This window comes from Chinchilla lanigera, unplaced genomic scaffold (assembly GCF_000276665.1).
Source record: "Chinchilla lanigera isolate Chin_1 unplaced genomic scaffold, ChiLan1.0 scaffold00177, whole genome shotgun sequence".
Classification (NCBI taxonomy): domain Eukaryota; kingdom Metazoa; phylum Chordata; class Mammalia; order Rodentia; family Chinchillidae; genus Chinchilla; species Chinchilla lanigera.
This window is the reverse complement of record NW_004955578.1, coordinates 530,094-557,222: the sequence shown is the minus strand read 5'-3', so window position 1 is coordinate 557,222 and position 27,129 is coordinate 530,094. Positions and strand designations below refer to the sequence as shown.

Genomic DNA, 27,129 nt, shown 5'->3' with positions numbered 1-27,129 from the left:
CCGAGGGGCGGGGCTTGGAGCCGGGGCGGCCCTAGGCCCGGCCTCTCGCGCCCGTGGTGCCGGAGGGGCCGTAGGGTCCGCCTCGCAGGGGCTCGGGAGCCGGGCGCCTTCCCGCTGGTCCTGTCCGCCGGTGCGCGAGCCCGCGCCTTTCCCTCGGTCGCCGTGGACCTTCCTCCAGGGCGCCCTTCCGCCTGTCCGTCTGTCTCCGGACCTCCCTTCCGTCTGGGTGTGTGTCCGCCCCCAGCTGGCTTCCTCCGGTTGGGCGCAGGTCGACCCTTGGGGCTGGCCTCCTCGGCCTTCCCTCCTGTCTGTTTTTCTGTCTCTGGGGCTCCCCTTCTCTTTGTCTGTGGACTCCCCAGTTTCCTGTCTGCTCATCCCTCCCAACTCTTCACTTTTTTCATAGCCCTCACCCCCTCCCCGTAGATCCCCACTTTTCCGTGCCGCTCTCGAGCCCCCAGGGAGACCCCGCAGCTCCCCGACCCCTCCACCATTTTTCTGCTCCGGCCCGCGTCCCCCTTCTCCGTGGGTGCTTTTCCTTCCCCCCACCTCTGTCTGTGGTCGTCCACCCAGTGTCTGTCTTCTGGCCCTTCCCCTTCACTGCTTTATGCTTGTCGGCTGTACCCCGTTACGTTCTCAGTCTTCTCCCGCACTTGGCCTCCGGTTGTGGGGGTCACTGTGGCCCGGTCTGCCCTGGTCATGCTGCTGTTACTTGCCTGCAGCATACCCACCTCTTCCCGCGGTTTGCCCGTCTCCAGCTGTGCTCACAGCTGCTTTTTTCTCTTCCTTTTCCTCCAGCACCCCTAAGTGTCTAGAGACAACAGTGGACTTGGGGACCACCAAACACCCCTAGGGCACAAGAGGAGTTCCCGCTGCTTCACCCTGTTTGGCACCAGGCCCGGCGACCCCCAGCTGCATCAAGTAGAAGAGAAGGAGAAGGAGGAGGAGGAGGAGGAGCTGGGTGGCACCATGGGCCCGGGCCGTGCCCTCCATGCCCGGGGGATGAAGACATTGCTGCCATGGACAGCCCGTGCCAGCCGCAGGCCCTGAGTCAGTCTCTCTCTCAGTTGCCGGTGTCTGTGTCAGAGCCCTTGGAGCCCAGCCGGCCTAGGATGGGGGTGGAGAGTTACCTGCCCTGTACCCTGCTGCCCTCCTGCCACCGTCCAGGAGTGCCTGGTGAAGCCTCGGCGGGGAGTGGGACCCTCAGAACTGCAGCCACCTCCACCGCTAACAGCCCCCTGCGGGAGGGCCTGGCTGGTCAGGATGGCGGTGAGCTGTGGCCGCTGCAGAGTGAAGGTGCTGCGGCGCTGGTCACCAAGGAGTGCCAGCGACTCGCAGCCCAGGGTGCCCGGCCTGAAGCCCCCAAACGGAAGTGGGCAGAGGATGGTGGGGATGCCCCTTCACCTGCCAAGCGGTCTTGGGCCAGGCAGGAGAATCAGGAGGCAGAAGGGGAGGGTGGCATGGGCAGTGGCAGTGGTGGTAGCAGCAGCAGCAGTGGCGAAATGAGTGCTAGGCTGAGGGAGGAAGCCCTGCCTTCTGCACCTGAGCGCTTGGCCCTGGACTACATCGTGCCTTGCATGCGGTACTACGGCATCTGCGTCAAGGACAATTTCTTGGGGGCAGCACTGGGTGGCCGTGTGCTGGCCGAGGTGGAGGCTCTGAGGTGGGGTGGGCGCCTGCGTGATGGGCAGCTAGTGAGCCAGCGGGCCATCCCGCCGCGTAGCATTCGTGGGGACCAGATTGCCTGGGTGGAAGGTCATGAGCCAGGCTGCTGGAGCATCGGTGCCCTCATGGCCCACGTGGACACTGTAATCCGCCATTGTGCTGGGCGGCTGGGCAACTACGTCATCAACGGGCGCACCAAGGTAAGGCTTGGTAGCACTTTATTGAGACAGGGTTTTCCTGTGTAGTTCGGGCTCACCTTGAGCTCACTGTGTCACCCAGGCTGGTCTCGAACTTGTGATCTTCCTGCCTCAGCTCCCAAGGGCTTGGGATTCCAGGTGGTGTCACCTGGTAACATATCTAGTGCTCTGTTTTTTTTGTTTGTTTTTTTTTTCCGGTACCGGGAATTGAACTCATGACCTTGTGCTTGCCGGGCAGGCGCTGTGCCGCTGAGCTAAATCCCCAACCCATATCTAGTGCTCTGACAAGAGTAGTGTTGAGGACAGGCTTTTGTGTCCACAGAAGGGTTTAGGCAGCTGTAGCAGAGGGGTGCCTGTCTTGGTGGGGATTTCGGGGAGGGAGGTTCTGCCCTCCCTTGGTAATCCTCTTGGAGAACCTGGTGAGAGCTGCTGACCCCGCCCCACACTTGGCTTATGGTGGGATTCTTGGCTCCGGGTGTCTGTTCAGGGGCCCCAGAGTGAGAACAGTCAGTGTAGACAGGCAAGTATTTCTCTTTGCCCATTCCTGTTTTTCGTCCTTTCCTGTTGGCTTGTCCTCCCATCTGTCCATGTTCACAGGTATGTGGTATCCATCCTGTTACCCAGGTAGGAGAACTTGAAGGTGGAGGGAAAGGGTGGAGTGGTGAGGTGATGCCCGTGCTCAGGAAGTGGCTGCTGCCTGCCATGTCAAAACACTGTCCTGGGCTGTGTTATGCCCTGTGGGGCTGTTACAGCATCTGCATTGAAGATGGCGTTCTGGGGGTGGCACTGGTTGTTTACCTGCTGGCCCAGTTAGAGCTTCTGTCCCCATCTTTCCCACCCCTTGTCCTAGTCCTTGTTTTCCATCCCTCTGTCTTGTTTGTTACCTCATCCCCCTCTTGTCGCCCTGTGTCTGTCCTTGACTCGCTGCCTGTACGTGTATTGGGTGTGCCCCCCCCCCCCATGGGGTAGTAGTTCTTAATTTCTTTTTGGAACCTGGGTCGTTCTGAGATCTTGTTAGAAGTTGTAGACCCTCTAGTAAGCCAAGGGCTCATTTTGTTGAAGTTCATGGGTAATTGTTAGGCCCCTAGCTGTCTAAGAACTAGGGTCAGGGCAAGGGAGATAGCTCAGCAGCATAGTGCCTGCCTGGCAAGCACAAAGTCCTGAGTTTGATTCCCAGTAACAAAACAAAAACAAAAACAAAAAATGAGGGCCAGGATCCCTGCACAGACAGTGGCCCACAGAACCTTTCCCGGCTGCTGCTGTGTTCATTCTCTTCATGGGAAGGCGTGTGAGGGCCCAATCCTTGAGCCCAAGGGTTAGTGTCATTTGGGCAAGGCCTACAGGGAATGCCTGCTGCTCAGTACGTGATGCCTAGCTGACTTCCCTGGCCAGGTTCTGTCCTCTGAGCTGGAGGCTGTGATCCTGGTGCCCCTTGTCCTCTCAGGTCCCATCTTGAGTTTTGCTTCTGTGCAACATTTCTCTGACTGGAGCTGGCGTGGGGACCAGGGCTCCCCCGGGGCCCAAGCCTATTTCCTCCCCACCCCAGCTGGAATTTGTCCTACTTCCCTCTCCCTCCTGTTATTTGATAGCTGGAGAACCAGAGCTGGGCCCCTCCCTGGGCTTGGCTCCTGTGCAGCCCAGATCACTGTGGCCTCTCTGGCTCAGCTGCTGCAGCACAGTGTCAGCTCTCCATGCAGGAGGGAAGTTAGGGAAGTCCGGGAAGTCCAGAAAAGCTGCGTGGCCCAGGGTGATACCGTACTGAGCCGCAGTTTGCTTATCCACAGGCTAGGAAAGCCAGGTTCAATCCCCAGCTAGTTGGTGGCAGTTTAGGGAAGAAAGGTTGAAATGGATGGCTTCCCCTTTGGGGGTTCTCATTCCTACCTAGTTGGTGTTGTGGATAGGACCCAGGCTAAAACTGAGGAGTGGGGAGTTGTCGGTTGCCTTTACTGCCCTGGGGAAGTGAAAATAAGCCAGGCTGGATGGAGAAGCGGGGGAAAGAGCCAGCCCAGTCGCCAGGGTTCACCTCCAGCACCTCCAGTGTCTCTCAAGGGCAATGTTGGGCTCCTCCCTGGATTCTGGAGTGTGGCTGATGCTGAGGTGGGTAGAGGCAGTGGAGACAATCACCACTGTGACTGCCAGCAGTAACTGTTACTCAGTCATTCCTCTGACCACTTTTTTTTTTTTTTCTTCTTTTGTTTTTTTCCTGTACTGGGAATCGAACTCTCGACCTCGCACTTGCCAGGCAGGCTCTGTGCCCCTGAGCTAAATCCCCAGCCCCGCCTCAGTCATTCCTGAACCTTCTGTCCTACCTTTCCTCCTCTCCCTGGTCTCTGCTCAGTTGCCTTGGAGCTGAGAGAGTTCACTCCTGCTAGCGTCAAGGGCTACCAGAGGGCACACCAGAGATGGTCCAGCTGTTTTGATTTGCACCTCTAGGAGCAGCTTGGAGGTGGGCCTGCTGTCATCAGCTGAGTCTCTGGCTGCTTACTCTGTGTGTGTGTGTGTGTGTGTGTGTGCGCGCGTATGAGTGATAGGGCTCTTGGTGCATTGTCATCAGTAGCCTTTATAACGGTCTGCCTCTTGATTCCACCTGTCTGCTGAAGTGGGAGGGGTAGAGAGCAAGTTCCTTTGTCACTCTGCCTGTTGTCCCTGTGGTTGAGGCTTTCCTCGTGGGGATGGGGTACAGAGGAGTGCTTTCAGGCAGCAGATAGTGTCCTCGGCACTTGGGAGCTGAGTCTGGCCCCAGGGGCTTTGATGAGGCTGTTTTTTAGATCAGTGCTGGGTAAACAGGTGCCTCATGTTGAGAGGAATGGAGTGGGCAGCTAGAAAACTTAAAGTGACCTTTGACCTGAGTCCTGAATAACGAGAGAGGGAAAGTGTGACCAAAGCAGGTGCGTAGGCCTTGAGGTGGCGATGAGGTCTGTTGAGGCTTAGAAAGAAGTGATAGGGATAGCACCTGAGGCCTTGGATGCTATGACGGGGAGTTTGTATTTTCTTGGGGTATATGAAGACCTGGGGAAAGGGTTCTGTGGCTGCTTTGCGGGGGTGGGTTGTAGGGGAAGAGGATGCATGCCACCCTTCACATGTCCATCCATGTGCGGAGCCAGCACGATCGGGGATTGGAGTCCCAGCTGGGGAGGCCTTTTCCTTCTCTAATTGGTGACTTGTTGATTGCAGGTCACCAGGGCCATGGCCACATTCTTTTCTCACAGTGAGTGGTTGCTGTGAGTGTCTTCCCATCTCCAGGGAGTAAGCAGGGCTGTTTTCCCCTGCTGAACCTCTGTGTGTAAGGCCAGGGCTTTCCTTTTGGGTCTTCTCACATTGTACCCTGATGCTGCCAGAGAGGTCAGCCCTCCACTGCTGGGTGGTCTTGGCTGGTGGCAGCTTCCTGGCCTCTTTCCTGGGTAGGTTCGGGGTGGGTCAGGTACACATGCTTGATGCAGAGCAGTTTAACATCCATATAAGGGTCAACCTTGGGAATAATGGAGAGGTTGAGAGGCAACCTGGGGGGAGAATGAGGGCTTGAGTCAGCCTGTCCTGCCTTGGAGTCCTTGGCAAGCCTCCCGTTTCTGGCAGCATGGACTGCACTGTGTGATCATGAATGTTCTGTGTCAGGGCCGTGCGGCTGGGCCAGAACTCTGGTGCAGCTGAGCATTGGTAGGGAACTTAGTGGCAGGGTCGAGACAGGTGGTCCCTGGCAGGGTGAAGCTGAAGGGTCCCATGCTGTCTGATTGTCCTGTTTACCTAGTACCTCGTCCCTGCTCCCGGTGAGTCTGGGCCCAGAGTAGGGCAGGGGCTTCTCTTTCTTTTCTCTAGGGGTTTCAGCCCGTGCTCTGCTTCTCAGTCGTGTGGCAGGTCCTCTGCCGGTGTCTTCCCAGACATCTTTCCATGTTCACTTTCCACAACAGCCTGTGCAGTAGTGTGTACTGTTAGTTCCTCCCACGGGTGAGGAACCTGAGGCAACAAAATTAAGTCACCTCCCAATTGTCGCACCTCATGTGGCAGCGCTGAGAGCTAGGTCTCAGAGGCTCCTTCGCTACAGAATTGGGTCTGCAAAAGTGACTGGGTCCTTTTTTGCGCGCTGGTGGTGACAAACATCTCAGTCCCCTTGGGCAGCACAGGGCGGGGCTGGGCTGGGGAGGGGCAGTGTCAGAGTAAACAAGACTCAAGCCAAGACCTGCAGCGAGTCCTAGCTGTCAGACCTGTGGTGGTCTGGAACTTCCTAGTGTTATGTTCTGAGGGCTTAATGCTGCTGCTACAAACAGGTGTTTGTTTATTAGCCCCCTTCAGCTGCAGTACTTGAGGCCCACTTAGATAAAGTGACTGCCCAGTGCTGTCCTGCAAGTTTAGAATTGGAATTAGATCTCACTTTCTATCAGAATTTAGGTTTTGGTTCCTGTTCGAATGTGTATGGGACACATGACTCACTTAGCTGGATTCTTTGTATCCAGGGGCAGTAGTTCTCAACATAACAGTGTGCAGCAGTAGAATTACCTGAAGAACCTTTAAACAACCCAGGACCCACGTTAGTCCAAGCCTAGTCCATTAGAACATTTGATATGAGGTGGGCTTGGACCTCTGTCTCCAAGGTCTCCAGGAGATTTCTACGCTTTAGCCAAGGTGAGAACCATGGTCTACATTCCAGAAATGCTTAGACTGGCTTCTCATTTACTGAAATGTCTGAGGGAGGGTCTAAACCCCCATTTGGGTGGCTTGTCCTGGGTATGAATGGAAAGTGGGCGAGGCCCCGAAACTGAAGTTTCTGATGGACCTGAGGATGGAGTTTTGGCTGAAATAGGAGAAAGTCTGTTGGGGGCTGGAGCCCAGGATGCTCAAGAAATCAAGGGAAGACAAGAGTCAGGAAGGGGTGAACGAGGGGTAATGGCTGCCTCACGGGCTGTCCATGCCTAGCCTCAGTAAACCACCTTCCTCTGTCTTTGCCAGGCCATGGTGGCGTGTTACCCAGGCAATGGACTGGGGTACGTGAGGCATGTTGACAATCCCCACGGCGATGGGCGCTGCATCACCTGTATCTATTACCTGAATCAGAACTGGGATGTTAAGGTAGGGTGTGGGGGTTGGGGAGTGTGCATCCACACCATTCCACTCTACTCAGATTCTAGCCTGCACCGCTTCTCAGCCCAGGGGCGTGGTTATACGGTCTGTGGGGCCTTCCTGTTAAATGGGACCTTCTCCTCCCTAACAGACTGTGGTGAGAGCTCTCCACTTGCAGGGAGTGGTGTTGACTGCCCATGAACACACTCCCCCTTTTCCTCTCTTTAGTAGCTTCCTGCCCATCTCCATGGTGATGCAAACTCTGGACTGTCATTCATTTTAAGAGCCTGTGTGGTGGGAGGGAGCCGAGTGTCTGTGCTGCACCCCCTGGTGGGCACCTGGGCATAATGCAAGATGGTTGCTCCATGTTGAGCGGCCAGCCTCATTTTCTGGCTTGTCTCCAGGTGCATGGCGGCCTGCTGCAGATCTTCCCTGAGGGCCGGCCTGTGGTAGCCAACATTGAGCCACTCTTTGACCGGTTGCTCATTTTCTGGTCTGACCGAAGGAACCCTCATGAAGTCAAGCCAGCCTATGCCACCAGGTATGACCCATACTTCTGGGGATATGCTCAGGTGCTCCCCCGTGCCAGAGTTTTCTAAGACCCCCCTGAATGAAACACTCAGGGCCTAGGTGGCTCAGAAGGGTGGCCTGAGTCATTGTGGAGGTGGTGACTGGAATTGCAGAAAACTGATCTCATCTGCCCTGGTCCCCAGGTACGCCATCACTGTCTGGTATTTTGATGCCAAGGAGCGGGCAGCAGCCAAAGACAAGTATCAGCTAGGTATCTGCTTCCTTCTGTCTTGTGTCTTTCCTACTCCCTGTATTCCGACAGGCGTCAAGCCACCCATCCATCTCATTATACCCCTACCCTGTATATCTAACCCAGGCCTTGTGTGTGCTGGGCAAGCATTGTACCACTGTGCTACATCCACATCCTCCCCTTATCAGTTTCTTAGTCCCTCCACTCAGTTCTCATTTCTCTGTAGCCAGCCCCCTTTGCTTGTGCCCCACCATGAGCGCCATTTCTTCCTGATCCTTTTCCCCATCTTCCCAGGTTACCTTTGGCCTCTTTTCCCTTCCCGGATGACTCACATTCTCCTGCCCTCTCACCCTCAGCATCTGGACAGAAAGGTGTCCAGGTTCCTGTGTCACAGCCGACCACACCCACCTAGTGGCCAGCCCCAGAGCTGCATGGACCGACTGCTCACCCGACTTCAGGAGAGCCCTGGGCCCTCAGCAGCCTGCCAGTCTGGGTGCCTGCTCCTTTCCTGCCTCTGCTGCTGCTTCTGGCTTGCCTCTGTCCCACCTGGTGTGGAGGGCTCTGTGCTTCGAGGAGGACCATGGAGGAGAGACCTCTGCTGCCCCCTGAGGGAGGCTGGGTTGTGACATGGACAGTAGCCGGCATTGGGGGCCACCACTGCTGAAGCTCAGAGCCTATGTTCTGTCCTGTCTGGTCATTATTCTACTGGATGTGGAGATCTGGGAGGCAGGATTTGGGGTTGAGGTGAGTCATGGCCTCTTGCTGGCAAAGATTTGGGGTGGGAGGGGAGTAGCCCCAATTCCCCCCCCCCAACCCAGCTCCTCCAGCCTGGAATGTGAAGTGACTCCCCAACCCCTTTGGCTATGGCACCTTTCAGACTAGGCCGCTGCTTCTTGGGCAGAGTGAGATGCTGGGAGGAGCATGGATGTGAAAGTCCTGTCAGCCAAGAAATAAAAGTTTACCTCAAAGCTGCACAAGCTGACTCCCTTTCCATAATGAGACCTCCTCCACCTCCTGTATGGGGCCTTTACTGACCAGGCGTTCAGGAGAAGTTGAAGTCCTGTGAAGCTTGCCTTGGCTAAATTCAGTGGACCACCAGGCAGAAGTTAAAAGCCGCAGGGACACTGTACAGGCCTGTGCGCTAGGGGGGTGAGGTCGCTGGCGGGACTTTGCACAGGAACCCGTAAACCTCTGCAGGGTGACTGCAAAGAGGAAGACCTCCAGGCCAGGCCTGTGCCCAGGCACATCTGCTCTTTGGGGGTCGTGGGTGCATGGTGAACCCCTAATATTCCCCAGGGCTGGTCCAGGTTGGTCCCTTCTCTGTGGGCCCTGAAGTCACAGGAGGTTGGTGGGGTTTTGGAATTCTAGCTCCTTGAATTGGGTGGGGTCCCAGTGCAGTGATGCAAGCTGGGGAATCATGCAGGTGCCTTAGGGGAAAGTACAGCTCAAGTTGCCTGAGTGTGCGGGCCTCTTCCAAGGCCCCTTGTATTTGTTTTGAGATAGGGTCTTGATATGTTGCCTAGACTGGCCTGCAACTCCCGAACTCACGGATCCTGCTTCAGTCTCCTGAGTAGCTGGGATTACAGCTGTGGGCCTTCCTTCTCTCTAGCCTCCAGGGCTGCTGATGGTGCTTCAGTCAGCACTGCCTATACCCATTCAAGCCAATCTTTTATTTTTTTGATACTAGGAATCGAACTCATGACCTTATGCTTGCTAGGCAGGCCCTTGCACCACTGAGCTATATCCTTGGCAAGCCAATCTGGAATAGGTGCTTGTGCTCCTGACCCACGGGTCCCCCCATCAGATCCCAGGCTTTGTATGCACCTGTGTCGGAAAGCAGCCCCACAGGTGGGCATCCATAGTGAGGATGTATGGCAGCCTCAGTGGCAGGGTGTTGGTGAAATGTTGGGTCTGCATTGGTCTAGGGCCTGTGTGAGACTCACATTCTACCTATGACAGCGTTCAGTGCCACCTGCGCCTTGGCTGGGGTCATCAGAGGCTGTGAGATACCCATCCCCAGATAACTGGCCATCTTCCAACCCTAACCTGTCATCTCAGTGTCTATCTCATACATGACCTGTGGGTACTTCGGCAGAAAGAGAAGTCATGGTTCAGGGTGATGCTTGTGCCACCTAAGAAAGGTCATGTGTTGTTAGCACTGGCATTTCCTGGAAGTGGCTTGCTGGGTCCTCCTCCAGCAGGCAGAGAGGTGCTTCCTGTTGCAGGCATCTGGTGAGCAGCATGGATGGTATTGACGGTAGCAGGGACTTGTACCTTATCTATCTGGTCCAGGAAGCAGTCTCTTAAGACTGCCTCATCTGCTGGTGCCCGCAGATTTGCTCAGACATGAAGACATGGAGCTCTTTGAGATTTCCAGTGATGCAATCCCAGCAGCCAGTCCAGGAGGGTAGGGAAAGTATGTATCTGGGGAAACAGTTTAATAGGGTGTTAAGCAAGGCTACTAGGCCTTGGTTTCCCAGTGGGGAGATTGTAGGTTGTAGAAGGCTTTCATTTTGAGAATCTTAGGTCTACCCCATTCTAGGGATAGCACTGTGTGCTCTGGTTTATCATAGGTTGGGCACATTGAGGAGAGGTTGGAGCCAACTCTCACCTCACCCCATCTGGAACAGGTGTGGAAATTGTCATTTAAGAGTTTCACAGATGAAGCTGGGCGTGGTGGTGCACGCCTGTAATCCCAGCACTCGGGAGGCTGAGGCAGGAGGATCGTTGCAAGTTTGAGACCAGCCTGGGCTACAAAGTGAGCTCAAGGCCAGCTTGAACTGCAGAGCGAGACCCTGTCTCAAAAAGACCCAAAAGGGAAAAAAAAAAAAAAAAAAAGAGCTTCATAGATGAGTGTGGTGGTGCCTGCCTGTAATCCCAGCACTTGGGAGACTAAGGCAGGAGGATTGCTGGGAGTTTGAGGCCAGCCTTAACCACATAGCAAGACCCTGTCTCAGAAGACAACAGCCTTGCTAACTCCAGGTAGCCAAATCTGTAGTGGTTCCCGAAGACCATGGAATGGATTACTTTGGATATAGCATTAGCAAGTATGGGGCCAGCCTGAATTGATAGTGAGACCCTGTCTCAAAAAAAAAAAAAAGGCTGGGGAGTTGGACCCACTCACTGGCTGCACACTTTTTAGGACCTTCAACTCTAGGGAACGCTAGGAGTCTGCTTCCTCTCAATCCTTCACTTTGTTTCTGTACCAGACCCCTTAGTTAGCAACTTTGGCTTTACCTGTGTGTGGACCCCACCTTTGCTGGTCCTACCCTCTGACCTGTGTCAGCTGTTTTTAAAGCTTTGACTCTTGGGGTCTTCTTTCCTACTTTCTGCACGGTAAACCTCAGTCGGATAGCCGGGCGTGGTGGTGCACACCTGTAATCCCAGCACTTGGGAGGCCGAGGCAAGGGGGTCGTTGTGAGTTTGAGACCAGCCTGGTCTACAAAGTGAGCTCAAGGCCAGCCTGAACTGCATAGTGAGACCCTGTCTCAGAAAGACCAAAAAAAAAACAAACCTCAGTCGGGTCCCTTTACTTTAGCTCTGTCCCACCCTCCTCACCATCGGCCTTTTTTTTTTCCGTCTTTTTGAGACAGGGTCTCCCTATGCATTTCATGCTGGCCTTGAACTCACTACTTAGCCCAGACTGGTCTCGAACTTGCAACGATCCTCCTGCCTCAGCCTCCTGAGTGCTGGGATTACAGGCGTGCGCCACCATGCCCGGCCTACCATTGGCCCTTGGTGGCTTCACATTCTGTTTGGCCTTACCCCATATTAGTGGCTCCACTCTATCCACCCAACTGGCAGATCCGAGTCATTGCTTCCGTCTCCTGGGCCTTCCCATTACTATGTAAGGAGTGTTCTCAAACTGCCAAGGCCCAGCTGCCAGAGAAGGTATCTGTGTGTAGCACCAGTGCATCCTGTGGCCACATCATTGCAGGCTGCAGCCCCAGCCACACTGAGTATGGCACCAGCAGGGAGAGCTCTGGGAGCTGGTGCTCAGAGGGACCTGGTCCAGGCTCCTGATCCCTTCTCTTGGCGCTCATCTTCCTCTTCCCTTAGACCCGGAAGTCTTCATCTCAGCCCTTCATTCGCCAGAGCTAGAGGTTCAGATCCGCAGCTCCCTCTTTTCCTGGACGCAAGTGCCCAGGCCCCTGACCTCAGCTGTCTTCACTCAGTGAACTGGGAGTTCTAACCCCCAACCCTCCCTGTATGTGTCCAAAATTCTGTTTCCCATCTACGGCTAGGGCTGCCTCCGAGAGTGCAGGGTTCAGGCTACCAGACTTCAGCTGCAAGTCCCCCTGCACTGGAGGCAGTGTGGGCGCTGGGGGTTAACCTCTGTGTACCTGAGCGCCTTGGACACCTCACACCCATCTCACAAGCAGGAGCGTTAGAAGCCATAGCAGCAGTGCTGTGATTATCATGCCCGAGATCCTCCATCCCTGTGTCCTTTTACTGTGATTTGATTTCTATGGGGCTTTGGGTTGGAGCGGGGGTGAAAACCTCGTGTGGGAAGCGTGAGTGCCTGTGAGCTGCCCATTCCAGGTTCCCCCTAACTTAGCCCCAGTCCTAGCACTTCCGTGCCCTGGCCTCCCTGGTTTTGTGTATGTCTGCACATACATGCCTGATGTTTGCACGTCAGCTCACTTGGCCAGGTGCACCCCGCAAGCCCAGAGCACCTTTGGGCCCATCTTCAGTCTGTACCTTTGTAACCCCTTCACGACCTCTGGCCAGTGTCCTTGAATGACCTCTCGTGCCTCTGATTCCTAAACACACTTGGAAAGGTACCTCGGCCTAGCACTCACGTGCCCTGAGCCCTTACTACTTCCATTGCTTTTGGGACCCTGTATGCTGCACCTGTCCACCCCCCCCCCCCCCGCATCCTGTGACTTCTGGGTGCTGCCCGCATGTCGAACCGACTGTACCTCTGTGTATGCCTTGCCAGGAACTGCCATCTCTGTTCTCAAGATGCCCCCAGTGTCTTGTGTACCTGGTGCTGCACTCCTTGGCCTCCGGTCCCCCAAGTTTCTCAGGAGGCACCCTTATCTGAGGCCAGGTCATGATGGTGGACAAACATCCCTCATTTTCCCCTTGCTGTGGGGCGCAGGCTAGACGGGCCGATGCAGGCCTGCATGGGGCTCGGGTCCGCCTGGGTCGGGGGCTGCGTCAGTACTGAGACTGTTCCCAAGTGTCCTTGTGCGGCACTCTGCACTGCCAGATCAGCCTTCCTGCCAGGCGTGGGGCCCGGCACAGGACTGGATTGACTTCTGGGAGTGTCTCAGTGTTTCTGTTGGTCTTCGTTTTATGTCCGTGTCCCCTCACTCTCAGTCTGTCCCCGCTCATCTTTCTCTTCCTGTGTCTCCCTTGCTCTGTGTGTTTTCCTCTCAGTCTCTGCCTGTTATGTCTTCACTGACTTCAGTGTATCTGTCTGTCTCTTCTGTCGGTCTTGACCTCACTCTGTGCTTCCCATCTCTGTCCCTGCAGGCTCTCCTGACCTGTTTGCCTGCCTGCCTTTTTTTTTTTTCTTCAGATTTTTTTCTTTTCTTGAGATTGAACCCAGCACCTTTATCCTGAGCTACATCCCCGGTACCCCCTCCTCCACTTGGTTTTGAGAAAAACTTTTGAGACAGGGCTTTGCTAAGTTGCCCAGGGTGAGCTGAAACTCATATCTTTATGCCTCGGCCTCCCAGGGTGCTGGTAACACAGGTGTGGGGCCTTCCCTGTCACCTGCAGCCCTTTCTGTAGGAGCCAGGTGACTGGCAAGGGCTGAGGGTTGGATCTCGCTCAAAAGTACTGGCTCTGCTGAAGGTTGGGGTGTGTCTGGGTGCCTCGAGCTGTGCCCTCTGTGGCTCCACCCCTTCCCTGTGGGTCAGGCTCTGTGGTGGGTCTTCTGCCTTAGGGTCTGGCTTTCTTGCCAACTCCAGGCTCTTCTTTATTTCCTCTTGATCGGGCTACCCTCTGGAATACAAGCTCCTCAGGAGTTAAGGTTGTGCTGGACATGGTGATTCAAAGCTGTAACCCTAGTGTTCTTGGAGGCTGAGCCTGGAGGGTCGGGTCAGTCTGAGAGCAGTTCTGACAGCGTAACAACCTTGTGAGACCCTGTGTCATTAAAAAAGGGACTGGTGATGGATCTCAGGCCGTAGGTTCAGTCCTTGGTACCAAAAAATGATTTGTTTGTATCTGTACCCTAACACCTAGAACGGTGCTTAGCACATAATAGTGGCTCAGTAAATACTTGTATTTGCTGAGTGATTGCACAACTCTCATTCTTCCTGTTTCAGGTTGTTTTTCTACCTCCCCAGTCCACCATTTTCTCGCCTACCTTCTTTTAGTCTGTCTTCCCAGTCCACCATCTTCCTTCCTTTTCCTTTTTCTCGCAAGTTGCTCTCTCTCCCAGTCCCTTTTATTTTGAGGATCTCACTAAATTGCCCAGGCTAGTTTGGAACTTGTGATCTTCCTGCCTCAGCCTCCTAAGTAGCTGTGTTTGCTGGCGTAGGCCACTGTACCTGGCTTTGATGTCTCTCCTAGTCTTCCCTCGCCCTTCGTATCTGTCTCTCCCTTTTCTCAGTGACTCCTTGTCCCTGTCACTTTCTGTTTCTTCCCCAGTCTTGGCTTTTTTAAGGTCTCTATCTGCCGTCCCTGTCTTGTCTGTCCCGCCACCTCTTTGTAGCTGGTTGGGCCCCGGGACAGACTGGTCCCCCTGTGGGGAGTAAGGAGCTGGTGGCCCATATGAGACACAAGGAGCTATATGCTTCACCCTGCCAGCCCCACGTCCTGCAGTGTGGCGCGAGCTCCTGGGTGACCTTGGGGAGATGCCCGACACGTTGGATGGGAAGGGCTGCCGTCAGTAGGCTGGCAGGCTGTTACAGTGAGTCTGGCCCAGGAGGCTGCGTGCCTGAGATTGCTCTCCTCACCCAGAGGAAGGACTTGTGGGCAAAGGAATGGAGCAGCAAGAAGAGTGGGGGTCGGGACAGCCTTCCTGCGCCTCGCCGCCGCATTCACTGCCCTTTCTTTCTCCTCTCCCTGCCACTTCCGTGCCCTCTCCCAACCTCATTCTGTCCCTCCCTCCGCCTGTCACTCCCATTCCTGTCCACCTGTGTTCCTCGGTCTCGGCCCGTATCTTCCTCTGTGTCTCGGGCCTGTGAGACTGAAAGGCAGTGGTCACGAGCCCAGTGCCTGGGGCCACACTGCTGAGATCCAAGCTCTGCCCTCTCTGCTGTGTGACCTTCGGCAAGTCACTTCCCCTTTCAGAGCCTCCGTTCACTCATGTGTAAAGGTGATATAAATTCTGCTTTGCCTCACAGGGAGAAGTCAATGAAGCGTTTAGAGCAGTGTGCGAGTAGGAAGCACCACGTAAGCATAACCTTTCCCCAGGCCCTCACTACCTGGCGCACATCTCCAACCGACTCCTGTTGGGTGTCTCCATTCCTCTGCCTTGTCCAGGCCCTCACAGCCTTTAGCTTCCAGCCTGTCTCATGGAAATCAGGGGACAACTTCTGCTACTGCAGCCGCCCTGAAGGGGATGGTACCACTAGTCACGGGGGGTCTCCCCTCTCTGCAGCCAGACTTCTCTCTCCCCACCCTGACCGTGCTGCTCCGGTAATTCAGCCCAGACAAGTTGGAATCTATTACAAAGATAATTCGCTAGAAAATGATACAAAAAGCCCGGAAAAGGCGCACAGAACGAGCTGTGGGTACAAGGCGCCCTTCCCATTCCCCTTGTGTTTCTCCGCGTGCAGGTGGGATTCAGAGGAGCGATGAAGGCCGGGCACGTGGCGGGCCCAGGGTGCAGGGAAGAGGAGGTGACAGCGAGGCGGCTGAGGGCGGGCTGTGGAGCAGGAGCAGGGCAGCGCAGCCCCGGGCGCCGGCCTCGACGCTCGCAGGCCCATCGCGGCGTCAGCGTCAGTGTCAGCGTCAGCGCAGGATCACGCGCATCTCATAAGGCCGCGGCACGTTGCCCAGCCCGGTGCTGAGAGGGGTCAGGTCGATGTCCTCGGGCGCCCCCAGCGGCTGCAATGTGAAGTTCTGCAGGATGGCGGTGAAGAAGAGGAAGAGCTCCATGCGCGCCAGCGGCTCGCCCAAGCACAGTCGGCGCCCTGCGGGTGGGGGAGTGGGGAGGAGGGTGAGACAAGGGGTGACAGGCTGCATCCAGATCCCCGAAGGAAACCGGATATGCAGACAGTGGTTGGGCACATCACAGAGACGCTTCAAATAAGCGAGAAGGCAGAATAGGCTGGCCCACCGCAGTGCGACCGCCCGGGTTCGCTTCCCGGCTCCATCAAGGCTCCTGGAAATTTTGTGCTCTTGAAATTTCGGAGCATGTGAAATGGAGGTGTTTCGTGATAGTGAGTACAGGTACAGCAGTAAGAATGCGATTCTTATGTAGCTCTGTGTGCTATGCACTAAGCTCTCAATGCAATCCTGCTCTTAATTAAGTCCCCCTAACAACTCCAAAAGGTAGGTGCAGTTTATAGATGTACACATCGAGGCTCAGAGAAATGACATATCCGCACCTCACAGCTGCCCAGCTCTTGGCCACCGCCTTTGTAACTCTTCGCAGAGGCAGCCTGTGGCACGGGGTAGGCAGTGTGGGAATTTACCAATTACAACCTCCTCCACTTCCCCCGGCAAGTGAGTAAAGCGTTGCTTTCCAGCAGAGCCGAGCGAGGAAAAACTGGAACCGCTTCAACTGCGCCACCTCGTGGAGAGCCTGGCAACGAGCACTCCCAAATTAAATAGTTAATCCTCCTCCCTCCGCAAGGATTTTAATCCTGATTTACCCAGGGCTGAGTTGGGAAAGTGAGTGAGTGAATGAATGAATGAATGAATGTCTGTGTTCATCCAAAGCTGAGGGTGGGGCGGGGTGAGAGGTGAGAAGCTTGGATAGTGGAATTAGGACTAGAGTTAAACGGTCTGCCCTCACCAGCTGAGAAGGGCATGTAGGCAGGGCTCTTCTTGAAGGACTGATTGGCATCCAGAAAATGCTCAGGGTTGAACTCCTGGGGCTTCAGGAACTGGCTGGGGTCATAGTGCACAGTGTTGAGGAGGGTGATGACATCCGTGCCCTGTACGGGTGAGGAGATGGTGTTAGGACGTAGAACTGCTGGTTTGCAGGTTTCCACTCCACAGGCCCGGAGGTCCTGGGGATAAGGAAGGGGAGCAGGGGGACTTAGGACTCATCTGGGCTTTCCCCTGATGGGTACCACAAGCTGGTGGGGATCTCTTTCTCACAGACGCAGATGTGGGATTTCTGGGAAGTGGAGCGGTCTCTGAGAACAGTGCCACAGGGATTCTCAGAATGAAGTCCCAGGCCCCAGGGACTGTGGAGAGGGGTCAGAAGTGGGGTGGTGATAGGGAAGGGGCGTGGAGTTTAGGACAGGAACCAGTCCACTATGGTATGGTATTGGGTCCTGGGAAGTGGCTGGGGTCCTGGATTTAAGAATCTCATGACGGACGGATGTGGTGGCGCATGCCTGTAACCCTAACACTCAGGAGGCTGAGGCAGGAGGTTCACTGAGAGTTCGAGGCCATCCTGGACTACAAAGTGAGCTCAAGTCCAGCCTGAACTGCATAGTGAGACCCTGTCTGAAAAAGACCACCTCCCCAAAACAAAAAAAACATATATCTAGGGCTCAGGAAGCCAATTGCTAAGACCAGGTGAGTTGATTGCTAGGCTGTAGGGCCTGATGTCGTTTGCCAGGTGGCTGGCACACCTTGGGTAGCAGGAAGCCGCGGAAGGCCGTGTCCCGAGTAACGCGGTGTGGTAAATTCATGGGGATGATGTCTGCGAAGCGCTGCACCTCGTGGATCACCGCATCAGTGTAAGGCATGGCCGCGCGGTCATCCAGCGACGGCAACCGGGAGCGCCCCACCACTCTATCGATCTCCTCCTGCACACGGGCTGGGGGTGGAAGGGGTAGGTGCTGGAGCGCCAGCGTAGGGGAGGGTACCCGGGGGCGGGGCGGGGGAACGGGTGGAGAGCCTGTGCGTGCGTGGGAGGGGTCTCGCGCAAGCCTCTAGCGCCCAGTCCCACCTGGGTGCACTTAAGGCTTAGCCAGAGCTTCTGAAGGAGCGAGCGCAAGACGCCGCTTGGTGCAAGGGGGCTGTGCAGGAGGGGCTTCAAGGCATCTGGATCCCAGGCCCGGATGGGATTCCGGAGAGGCTTCTGGGTTGGAACCCAGTAGGTGGGCTCTGAGGGAGGGCTGGAGGTCGCGGCCCAGCAGGGGCTGGAGCGCAGGCAGTGTGGGCAGTTTTAAGGCTCTGTGGGCGGCACCCGGGTCTGGATCCCGGCACGCTAGCGTGGGGACCCTATGCGCCCCGCGGGTGAGGTCGGCCTCCGTGTGGGTTTGGCTGGGCGACCTAGGCCTTAGCCCTGGGCTCCTTCAGGCAGGTGCTGGGTCAGGTGGGTCTCGGGGCTGGTGAGCCGGGGCACACCTTGCACTTTCGGGTACTTCATGAGTATGAGGAAGGCGTGGCGCAGCGTGGTGCCCACCGTCTCCGTGCCGCCAAAGAGCAGGTTGTGTGTGGTCATCAGCAGGGTGTCCATGCAGAAGTGGCTCAACGGGTCCTTCTTCTCCTGAGGGGTTGAGAGGCGCGGGTATGAGCCAGGGCCAGGCGATTCCATCCCCACCCTGACCGCAGGCTCTAGGTCTGTGCGACCGGTTCACCCTAGAGCTTCACAGCTGTGTCTGTGTGCTGTCTGGACCCTCCTCTGCTTAGCTTCCATACCTCGGGGAGCTGGGGATGGAGGGAGCGCGGGGTAGGGAAAATTTCCTCGGGGCCTGATCAACATCTTGGGCAGGGTTTTAACAACTTCTTAATGAGCTGTTAATTGCTGGAGGCTCTGCACGGGTACCAGCAAAGGTACCAGCAAAGCCAGCCGCCCTAGCTGCCCTAGCTTTTCTTCCCGGATTAAGTCCTCAGTCCCGTCCAGTCTGGGGTCTGCTTGGATTTGAGGCCCGAGCAGCAGGAAGGCTTCCTGTCAGACTGGCAGTGGGATTTCCAGGCAGGGCTTACCTCTGCCATCTTGGTGAGGAAGCAGTCGATGAAGTCCCGGGGAGAATTGGGATCTAGGGAAGCCTGGTGTTCACGGATGCTGCGAGCGATGAGATCCTTCATGCGCCCGAAGTTCTGGAACATGCGTCGGTGTGGCCCCGGCATCCAGTCCAGGAGGCTCGGGAAGATGTTGTACAGCTGGGGACGGGAGAGTTGGAGGGGCTTGGAGGAGTGGGCAGTGTGCGTTCAGGAGCAAAGGGGGCAAGGCAAGTGGATGAGGTAGCCGGGGAGCGGTCTGAAGGACAGCTGAACTCTGGAGAGGTTGGAGCAGGTGGGAGGGAGGGGGGGGGCTGGGTGCCTAAGGGGAGCCACTGTGGAGGCGTGGGCGGAGGCCAGGGAGGTGGCACAGTTTCTTCCCCTCCGGCCCCTTCCTCTTGGCCACTGGACCCTGCTCAACCCGCTGCATTCAGTCCACTCACCTCGCCCCAGGCTGAGCTCATGATTTGGAAGTTATCGTTGATGAGACGGATAATGGTAAGCAGGCGCTCGTCATCATAGTGGAAGCGGCTGCCGAAGATCACCGAACATATAATGTTGGATACCGAGCGGCTCAGCATAAACAGGGGACTGAAGGGCTGGCCTGAGGGCGAGGGGCAGAACGCGTCAGCTCTGGAGACCCAGTGTGCAGCATGCCAGACCACACGGAGTCACAGCCCTAGTTTGTACAGCGTCTGAGCCAACCATGACGATCTGTGCCACGGCAAAGAACACACGCACACAGCAGCCCAGCACACCGTGTACGGCCACCCTAACCATGTTTGGCAACGGCAGGGACAGCCCAGCACCCACAACACTCTGTAGTGCATCAGTAAACACATCACCAACCACAGAACAGGCTGGTCTCGGTGACCAAATCCACCACACGCCCACTGGCATGTGGCAAGCAGACAGCAGAGAGCACATAACACAGCAACAAAACCCCCAGTAAATACAACTGCAGCGCTTGCCAGTACACACAGTTACAGGTACAGGGACCTAACAGCCAGCTGAGAAATATCCCAGTACATGGTAACAGTGTACTGACACACAGCACCAGCATGCAGCAACGCCCTGCAACACCACACACAACAGTGATATGCAGCAGCGCAGCGGACTGGAGAACACAGTACGTGGCATCAGATCGCATATAACCAGGCAGAAGGGTCGACACACCATACACAAGAACAGAGCAACGCTGGCAGCGCAGCAGGCAGCAGCGGGGAATGTTATATGTAGTGTCTGGCTGAACTACAACCTTAGAAAGAGTCCACAGAGCTGTGTGGTGGTCTAATTTTAGCACTTGAGAGGCTAAGGCAGAGAGATCATAAGTTTGGAGCTTATTTCCAAAAAACTAAACTGAAAAAAAAAAAAAAAAAAAAGGCCACAGAAACACACCTAACATCCAGTAATCCAATGGGCAGAGCACAAAGAACAAATATTAAAGCAATACAACAGCCAAGACATATAGTACATAGCCGGGCGTAGTGGTGCACGCCTGTAATCATAGCACTTGGGAAGCTGAAGCAGGAAGATTGCTGCAAGTCCAAGGCCAGTCTGGGTTACAAATAGTTCAAGACCAACATGGGGGGCTGGGGATTTAGCTCAGCAGCAAAGCGCCTGCCTGGCAAGTGCAAGGTTGTGAGTTCGGTTCCCGGTACCGGAGAAAAACCAAAAAAAAAAAAAAAAAAAAAAACCAACCTGAACTGCATAGTGAAACCCTGTCTAAAAAAAAAAAAAGAAAAGACAAAACCAGATCTGAAGTTAGACTAAGTCTGAATCCTTGTTCAGCCTCTTGATGGGTCCTGGCCAACTGACTTTTCTGCCCTGAGCCTCAGTTTTCTCATCTGCAAAATGGGTTGATGACAGTTGTCTTCTCGTAGGGCTGTTATAAGAGTGATGTCTGCTTGGGAAGGCCTTGCCTGATGCCTGACCCATTAGGAGACTGTCACAAACCAAGGTGCTGTGGTAGACCAAACAATGCCCTCACAAAGATATCTGTGTCCTGATCATCAGAATCTGTGTATAGAACCTTTTACCTTAAGTGGAAAAAGGGACTTTGCAAATGCAATGAAGGATTCTGAGATGGGAAGATTACTGCGGATTGTTCAGGTGGGCCCATCGTGATCCTTCTAAGGTCCTTCTAAATGTAATGGAAGGTAATGTGATGGTAGGATGGCTGGAAGATTGGAAGCTACCATCTTTCTGGCTTTGAACTTCAAAGAAGGGACCAGGAGCCATTCAGCAACTTTGAGAAGCTAGAAAAAGCAAGAACAGGGATCTTCTCCCAGGTCCTCCCAAATGAACACAGCCTTGCTGATCCATTTTTATTCTGGACCTTCTGAACTCCAAGAGAATAAATCTGTGTTGTTCTGAGCCAATATGTTTGTGGAAAAAATTTTCTTTTTGATTTTTTGATACAGGGTCTCTTTATGTAGTTCAGGCTGGTCTTGAACTCATTATGTACCCATGCTGCCTCAAATTTGCAGTAATTCTCCTGCCTCTGCCTCCCAAGTGCTGGGATTACAGGTTCGTACCACCATGCTTTCCTTTATGGAAATTTTTTTTTTTTTTTCCGGTACAGGGAATCGAACTCACGACCTCGGGCTTGCCAGGCAGGTGCTGTACCGCTAAGCTAAATCCCCAGCCCTTGGAAATTTTTTTACAGCAGCAATAAGAAATTAATACAGGCAGTTATTATGATTTCACCTATATTGCATTATTTAATTCCTTCAATATCACCTGCCACCATATCATCGTCATCATCATCCTCATCATCATTTGCCCAAAGCCAAGAAGATATGGAGATCAGAGAAGAGGGCTGTTGCTGGCGTGGTGGCGCACGCCTGTAATCCCAGCACTCAGGAGGCTGAGGCAGGAGGATTGTTGCGAGTTCGAGACCAGCCTGGGCTACAAAGGGAGCTCAAGGCCAGCCTGAACTGCATACTGAGACCCTGTCTCAAAAAGGGGAAAAAAAAAAAAAAAAAAAAAAAAGAGAAGGGGGCTGTTTAGCATTCTGTGCCTCAGTTTCCTCTCCTGTAATAGTACTGATAGTAGGACCTGCTTCCTAAATTTGGTTGATCTTTCAGAGAGATAATATACAGAAAATTCTTGGAACAGCGCTGGCATATGGTAGGGGGGCAGTGGTAAGGATGGAATCCAGGCCTTGCACACGCTAGGCAAGCATTGCACCAATACACTTCCAGCTCTGTGTTGCTTACTTTTCTTAACGATTTCCCCCCATGGGCCACAGGTTTTTCCCTGGGCTTTTATCCCCGCTTTGCCATATATATCCCGGGCGTGTGGCTGAGCCTTTCTGGGTTTCAGCTGCCTCCCCTGGAATAACACTGACTTTCTCGGGTTGCTAGAGGGTGAAACTAGCTCGTGCCTCTAGAGTTCAGCAGCATGCCTGGTATCCAATAAACACACAATACACGTATGGCATTAACGCGTTGACTGTGGACTTGGGTGTCAGGCATAGGTTTAAATCCTGGCTCCTCCGCTTACTCGCTTTGTTACTCTAAGCCAGTCCCCTAACCTCTGCGCTCCTTTTCCTCATCTGCATTTGGGTTATCCTGAGGCTTACAGACCAAACGTGTGAAAACACGTTCAGGACCAGGCTCCATGTACGGTCAGGTCTTAAGAATATCATCGTTATCCATCAGCATTACACAAGCAGGACTCAGAATACCACAGAGAGACAGGGAAGCAGCCTCACCTAACCTGGAGGAGACGCAGAGTCACAAGCCAACCCACAAGCGGACCCACTCCAGGGGCGCATTCTCACGGCCGCTAAGGGAAGAGCCTCGGGACCTTGTGTTCATACCCATGCCCTGGTACTTCCTGGCACTGCCTGCCAAATAGCATGGCCGTGAGTTCAGGGATGCAGACTGCACTCAGGGGCCTAACCTTCTGTTTTCTGCAGCTCCTCCAGCAGGAACCTGCCTTCCTCCAGGATCTGCTGCTCGATGCTCCTGTTTCCCATCCCGAAGTTCCGGAGGATGTGGAGGGAGTACCTTCTCAGGACCTTCCAGCGTTCTCCATTGGAGAAGGCGATGCCTGGGGAGAAGGGGGGCAGCAGGCTGAACCGACAGCTTGTCCCCGGGACCAGTGCCACCTAACGTCCCTTTTCCTGCTGTCTGTGGGAGAGAAACGGAGTCTGCCGTCTTCCCTGTCCCCACAGGCCCTGCCGACCCTCCAGGTGGGGTTCAGTGCCCCCTTTGGGCCGCTCTAGGGCTTGGCGTTTCCTCCCTACCGTCCTTGTCGCTCTGTTCTGTTTCCCCCCAAGGACCTGGTCACTTTGGGCTGCTGCTGTCTGGTGACAGGGCTGTGTCCTTCACGGTGCCGGGAGGACAGTGTGGGGCCTGCATTCGTCAGCAGTGTCCTTGGCACTGCCTGGCACACATCTTGTCACAAAAGAAGTGCCAGTGATTGCTTACTGATCACTGAATGTACAAACAAACAAGACAACCAGGAAAAATAGACACCGGGACAGGGCAGGACTCTAGTGGCCTCTTGCACAGTCCTTTGTGTGTGTGTGTGTGTGTGTGTGGGGCAGTACTGGGAATTGAACCCAGGGCCTTTGCACTGAGCTACATCCCCAGCTTATTTAAATTAAATGAATTAATTATTTTTGAGACGGGGTCTCCCTCTATAGTTCAGGCTGGCCTTGAATTTACTTTGTAACCCAGGCTGGCCCTGAACTCTCAGCGATTCTCCTGCCTCAGCCTCCTGAGTGCTGGGATTACAGGCCTGTGCCACCACCCCCGGCCCCACACCTGGCTCATTCCCACCTCATTAAAAAAAATTTTTTTTTTTTAAATTTTGAAACAGTCTGCTAAACTGCCTAGGTGGAGCTCAAAATTGTGATCCTCCTGCCTCAGCCTCCTAAGAGTGCTGAGATTATAGGTGTGATCCACCATGCCCAGTTTAACCCTGGTCTTCTGACTAGTCATCTTCATCTTTCAAGTCTTAGCTTGGAGGCCTTCTTTTCCAGGATGACTTTCCAAAGTCCTCCCTCCTCAGCTGGTCAGGTACTCTGTTCAGCTCCCACAGCTCCCGCACCCCGGCACCCCCCCCACCTTGACTACTCTGGGATGTCACATTCTGGTGATGATCTGGGAGCTACAATAGGGCAAGGTCTTGGAAGTTTCTATCTGTGATTCCTCTGGATGTAGCAAAGAACTAGATACTGAAGAAGAAAGAGAAGGTGGGGAGGAGGGAAGGAGGAGGAGCGGGAGGGAGGGAAGGGGGGAAGGACATATGGTAGTATGCCGCCTTGCAGTCCATGCATCACCTCACTGACTCTTTGTAACAACCTTCTCCTGATAGCAAACTGAGGGGCAGAGTGGGGAGACCACCTGCTGAAGGGTACACGGTCAGTGGCAGAACCCTGCAGCCACCTCTGTGTTGAGGGTAAACTAATTAGATGGTGGCCATTTTTAGTAACAAAGATGTATGCAAAAGTAGCAATGTAACCTTCTCTGGCACTGCATCTAGCTCTCTTGCATGTTCTCTACCTGAACAGAAAGAGATGAAGAGTGGGAGTGTATTTACTACAGGACAAGTGGTATTTCATCAAATCCAGGGGCAGCTGGGATCCATCTAGTGACGGGAACAGGCGAAGCTCAGGCACTCTTCCCGGAGAGTTCAGGCCAGGATTTCCTTTCAATCAGAAAAATCTTTTTCTGAGTCATATTTTGGGGACCTTCTCACATACTTTCCTTTGAATAAGAGGTTTGTATTTAAGCAGAGTTTGAAAACCATGAATCTACGTGATTTCCAGCCATAAAGAGGACAGGACGCTGATGTGGGAGAGGCTTGGAGAGAACGGTGTCGGTTGATGGATGGGTTGGGGAGGCTGCGTTTGGGTGGGGGACAAAGATGCTAACGAGGTCTGAGGGATGTGAGACCTGGGTTTGAGGCTGGCGGTGGGGACGGAACTTGGGTTGAGGAGGGGTACTTCGGGGTGAGCGGGCGCTTGGGGTTGGGTGGATGGGTGAAGAGGTTTATGTTGGTGATGGTGAGGGATTGATTAAAAATGGGGACTGGAGACTTCAGTAGGTGAGTGAGATAGAAGATGGGCCTGAAGCTGGGGAGAGACATTACAGTGGAGTTCAGTTTGTCTCCAGGGATTAGAGTTTTTTTTTTTTTTTGGTTTTTTTTTTCCGGTATCGGGAACCGAACTCACGACCTTCCGCTTGCCAGGCAGGCTCTGTTCCGTTGAGCTAAATCCCCAGCCCCTCCAGGGATTAGAGTTTAAGAGAATAGAATTTAAAATGGAGATGGGGGAGGGTTCCTAATGGGACTGAAGTGGGGCGAAGTGTGGCTACTGCTGCGGGCAGGAACGGAGTTGGGGTTGAGGTGGGGGAGGTGGGGTGGGTTGATGTGGGTTGAGATTAAGTCGGACATGAGGACTGGGACCCGCTAACTCGGCTACTTGACTGAGTCAGAAGTTGAACGACGTGGCCGGGATAGAGCCAGGGAGGAGCATGACGGCTTGGAGCTGGATGGGGGTGGGGACCGGTGTGCAGGTATGATTCAAGCTGCTGGTGGGATTTGCAGGTGGGGAATGGGACAGACATCCTCCTAGATTAGGACTGCCTGGCTCCATCCTATTTGATGTTAGCAGTGAGATCAGCGGCCCTGAATTTCACCAAGATTGGGATTGGCAACCTTCCACCCCCAGTTCCTCCCGAAATATGGAAAATGTTGGGGGCAGGTGCAGGGAATGGGGTGGGTGCAGGCTTACCATTGCCCTTGGTAAAGTTGAAAAATACAGGGTATTCTCCACGGCCACTGAATTCCTCCCCCTGGTCCACAAGGGCCTCCTTCACGGCTTGGTACCCGCTGAGGACCACCACCCTCCTGGGCCCCAGGTACACTGTGAACACCGAGCCGTACTCCTTGCTCAGCTGGAGGTGGAAGAAAGAAGTTACAGGAGGCTCCGTGGCCGTGGGCCCCTCCTACCTCCCCATTCACCCAGGGTGAGGCCTTGCACCTTAGTGAGTGAAGTCAGCAAGTCTTGGGAGCGGAGTTGAAGCAGGTTTCCCAGGAGTGGGAGGGGTCTGGGCCCTGGGGGCAGCTGGCCCTTGTCCCTCGAGCTGAGGGTCAGGAACAGACAGACCAGAGCCAGGATCAGCAGCAAGATGGCTGTGCTCACACTGTCCATGCTGAAGGCAACTGCAGGTGTCTGGAAGGCAGAGGGGACAGGGTAGGACCAGGAGACTGGCTTCCGTCTCCTCGCCTGGAGCTTTCATTTCCCCAGGCCCTGGAAACAGAGGTCGGGCAGACAGAAAGGAGGAGCAGGAAGAAGCCCAGGCCGGGCAGTCCCCAGAATAAAGGAGGAGGAAGGCGGGGGAAAGAAAGGGGAGGATGGAGAGGACGGAGCTGGAGAGGGACAAGAGAGACAGAGCCCGCAGGAGACAGAGGGGTACTGAGGGGTGCAGAGACATAATGAAGAGAACAGAAGAAAATGGAGTGTGATTTTTTTTTTTTTTTTTTTTTTTTTTTTTTTTTTTGAGGCAGAGTCTTGCTATGTAGTGCAGGCTGGCCTTTATCTCCAGACAATCCTCCTGCCTCAGCCTCTTGAATGCTGGCATTACAGGTGTGTGCCATGCTCAACAAAAGTGTGATAGTGTGATATCTATATATCCTTGGATATCTATCTATTATCTATCTATTTATCTATCCATCCATTTATCCATCCATTCATCATGTGTCAATTGATCATCTATCTGTCAAGATACTCTTTTTTTTTTTTTTTTTTCTTTTTGAGACAGGGTCTCGCTATGCAGTTCAGGCTGGCCTTGAGCTCACTTTGTAGCCCAGGCTGGTCTTGAACTTGCAACGAAGCTCCTGACTCAGCCTCCCGAGTGCTGGGATTACAGGTTGTGGTACCACATCTGGCTAAGATCCTAACTCTTACCCAGTGATAGAAACAAGGTAGATCAAGACAGAGACACAGCCAAACAGAGAAGGTCACAGAAAGAAGGGTTGACATGGATCAGAGAAAGAAAGAGGCAGAATTAGGGAGAGACAAAGCTAGAGAGAGACAAGAGAGACGGAGATAAAGGGACAGAGGGGTACACTGGGAGGTAGAGGAAGGCGGGAGGGAGAGGGAGAAAGCATGGGAGCTGGAGAGAGGAAGAGACCAAACTCCACACAAGACTAGCGAGCAGAGAGCGGCAGCAGAGACGGAAACGATGCCCAGACACAGAGCATGCAAATGTGCAAAAGAGATTCCCAGACAGTTTTAGAGACTGAGATGGGATTAGCACACTCTCTGGGGAACCCCCAGTCCCCTGGCCAGCACCCCTTACCTGCTGTGCAGCAGCTACAACGAGTCCCAGAGCTCTGAGCGTACTTAGGGGGTTGACAGCTGCTCTTAAGTGGTCTCTGTCCGCACCCCTCCTCTGCCGCTCCGCCCCC

The 27,129-nt window shown here is 54.4% G+C and overlaps 2 protein-coding genes across 4 annotated transcripts in view; one reads left to right on the top strand and one right to left on the bottom strand.

Moving 5' to 3' along the window:
• Egln2 (egl-9 family hypoxia-inducible factor 2) overlaps positions 1 to 15,500 on the top strand; it is a 15,887-nt gene extending 387 nt beyond the window's left edge. Inside the window, exons 2-8 of one of the 3 annotated variants that reach the window (XR_265083.2) lie at positions 796 to 1,862; positions 6,801 to 6,920; positions 7,316 to 7,452; positions 7,625 to 7,692; positions 8,028 to 8,415; positions 14,973 to 15,021; positions 15,408 to 15,446. Coding sequence is in view for 2 of the 3 variants with exons in the window: in XM_005414013.2 (XP_005414070.1) it covers positions 1,017 to 1,862; positions 6,801 to 6,920; positions 7,316 to 7,452; positions 7,625 to 7,692; positions 8,028 to 8,083 (1,227 nt within the window). In the remaining variant the exon portion in view is untranslated. Of the gene's footprint in view, positions 1 to 795; positions 1,863 to 6,800; positions 6,921 to 7,315; positions 7,453 to 7,624; positions 7,693 to 8,027; positions 8,646 to 14,972; positions 15,022 to 15,407 lie in introns of those variants that run through there. The other 2 variants (XM_005414014.2, XM_005414013.2) reach the window with 2 other exon arrangements.
• LOC102004212 (cytochrome P450 2F3) lies at positions 15,272 to 27,129 on the bottom strand. Its single transcript, XM_005414015.2, has 10 exons — positions 27,021 to 27,129; positions 25,700 to 25,891; positions 25,451 to 25,613; positions 22,609 to 22,758; positions 19,143 to 19,303; positions 18,685 to 18,861; positions 18,103 to 18,244; positions 17,382 to 17,569; positions 16,592 to 16,733; positions 15,272 to 15,764 (listed from the first exon to the last, which is right to left on the bottom strand). The coding sequence occupies exons 2-10, from the start codon at positions 25,868 to 25,870 to the stop codon at positions 15,583 to 15,585; spliced, it is 1,476 nt and encodes a 491-aa protein (XP_005414072.1). The 5' UTR covers positions 25,871 to 25,891; positions 27,021 to 27,129; the 3' UTR covers positions 15,272 to 15,582.